The following is a 1,840-nucleotide window of genomic DNA, read 5'->3' as shown; positions in this document are numbered from 1 at the left end:
GAGGCTCAGCTTGGGGGGTAACCGGCTCAGCTGGCGGGGAACTGGCTCAACTGGGGGGGGACCAGGCTCAGCTGGGGTTGTGGGGGGGCTCAGCTGGGGCAGGACCAAGCCCCGGCTCAGGCCCAGCTATGCGGGCGCCAGTGCCTGGGCTCTGGGGCAGGCAAAGGGCAGTTGGCCTGGTTTAAAATTGGAACAGTGGACGTCTGAAGACTTTCTGGGCGGAAATTAAATTATCAAGAACCGAAAAGCAGTTCATACTCTTTGCCCCAGCAGTTTCCCCTCTGGGAACCTACACTGAAGTGACAGGGACTTGAGCAAAGATTTCTGTTCAGAGACGTTCATCACAGCATCATTCACATTACGGAGAAGGTGTAACAGCAAGCGGTGGGCTGAAGGGACACAGCACCTGCAAAACTTTCGTTTCTGAGGGACATTTAATGACGTGGGAAAGGGCTCACAATGCTCAAGCTTGTGTGAAAAATGTAAGACACGGAATTTCACATTCAAAGTTCCAAATGTTGTCATATGTACAGTACACAAATACACCCACACCCCCCAACGCACACGCACCCCCAGACACAGACATACACATACCCAGATACGCACCCACACAGATACAAACACACACACAGGCACACACACACAGCCAGGCATGCACACACACAGACACACACAGGCACACACACACACACACAGGCACAGACACACACACCCCCAGGCACACATACACACCCAGGTGCGCACACACACCCCCAGGCACACACATACACCCAGGCACAGATACACACTCCCAGGCACAGACACACGCCCAAGCACACACACAGGCACAGATACACACTCCCAGGCACAAACACACATACATGCCCAGGCACACACACACACCCAGGCACACACACAGGCACAGACACACACAGGTGCACAGGGGCACACACACACACACCCCCAGGCGCACACACACATGGGCACACACACACACCCAGGTGCGCGCACACACACACCCAGGCACACACACACGGGCACACACACACACCCAGGCACAGACACACACACCCAGGCACAGACACACATGAGCACACACATGGACATCACCATTCTACAATGCATGTTTTTTCCCACGGTAGCATCTCTGAAATTGGGATGCAGCTGCAAACAGTGGCATCTCACAATGAGTTGGCCATGATTTCGGGGTTTTTTTGTTTGTGTTGGCGGTAAATGAAATAAGGGCGCGTCTTACAAACGATGTGTCTTTGAGTCAGTGAGAGACGCTGTGTGTGTGTGTGTGTGTGTCACAGACACATGAACTCCAAGGAGAGCGAAGGGTGGCGAGAGCCAGGCCTGCTGTCCAGAAGCGGAAGGGGCGACGCACAAAGGCTGAGGGCTGACACCGAGGCAGCTGCAGTAGCGTGGGATGGCGCTAGCTGGCGCGGGGATGGGAGAGGTCTCTTGCGTGCCCTTATCTGTATCTCGTCGCGTCTCTACGAGGAGCCAGTGGTGTGTACGAGATATTGTAGTCAGTTCTTCGGTGGACCGGCTGTCGTGCGCGGTGCAGGGCGATTTGGGTGCTGGTTGATTTCTTCGTGTGCTACGCAGTGCCCGGAGAAGGAGGCCTGCCACCTGCCCAGCCGCCCACTCACCGCGCAGCAGCTCCAGCAGGCTCCCCTTAGGCATGAGCTCCGTGATGATGGACACAGGGTCCCCCGTGGACGCCACAGCACACGGCGCCAGGATGTGCTTGTGCCGCAGCTTCTTCATGGCCCGGATCTCCGCCTGCAATGTGTGCTGCTGCGGGTCGTCTGTGGACAGCGGCCTCGGTGGGTGCGGCGCACAGCCTGACACACCG

At 56.8% G+C, this 1,840-nt stretch overlaps 1 protein-coding gene across 1 annotated transcript in view; it reads right to left on the bottom strand.

The window, feature by feature from the left end:
- Positions 1 to 1,840, bottom strand: part of PTK6 (protein tyrosine kinase 6) — an 11,325-nt gene that overhangs the window by 3,550 nt on the left and 5,935 nt on the right. The window contains 1 exon segment of the mRNA XM_004370509.1: positions 1,635 to 1,793. Coding sequence (XP_004370566.1) covers positions 1,635 to 1,793 — 159 coding nt within the window.

Source organism: Trichechus manatus, unplaced genomic scaffold (assembly GCF_000243295.1).
Source record: "Trichechus manatus latirostris isolate Lorelei unplaced genomic scaffold, TriManLat1.0 scaffold00008, whole genome shotgun sequence".
In the NCBI taxonomy this organism is placed as follows: Eukaryota; Metazoa; Chordata; class Mammalia; order Sirenia; family Trichechidae; genus Trichechus; species Trichechus manatus.
Note: the sequence above shows the minus strand (reverse complement) of the source record. Positions and strands in the feature narration are given on the sequence as shown.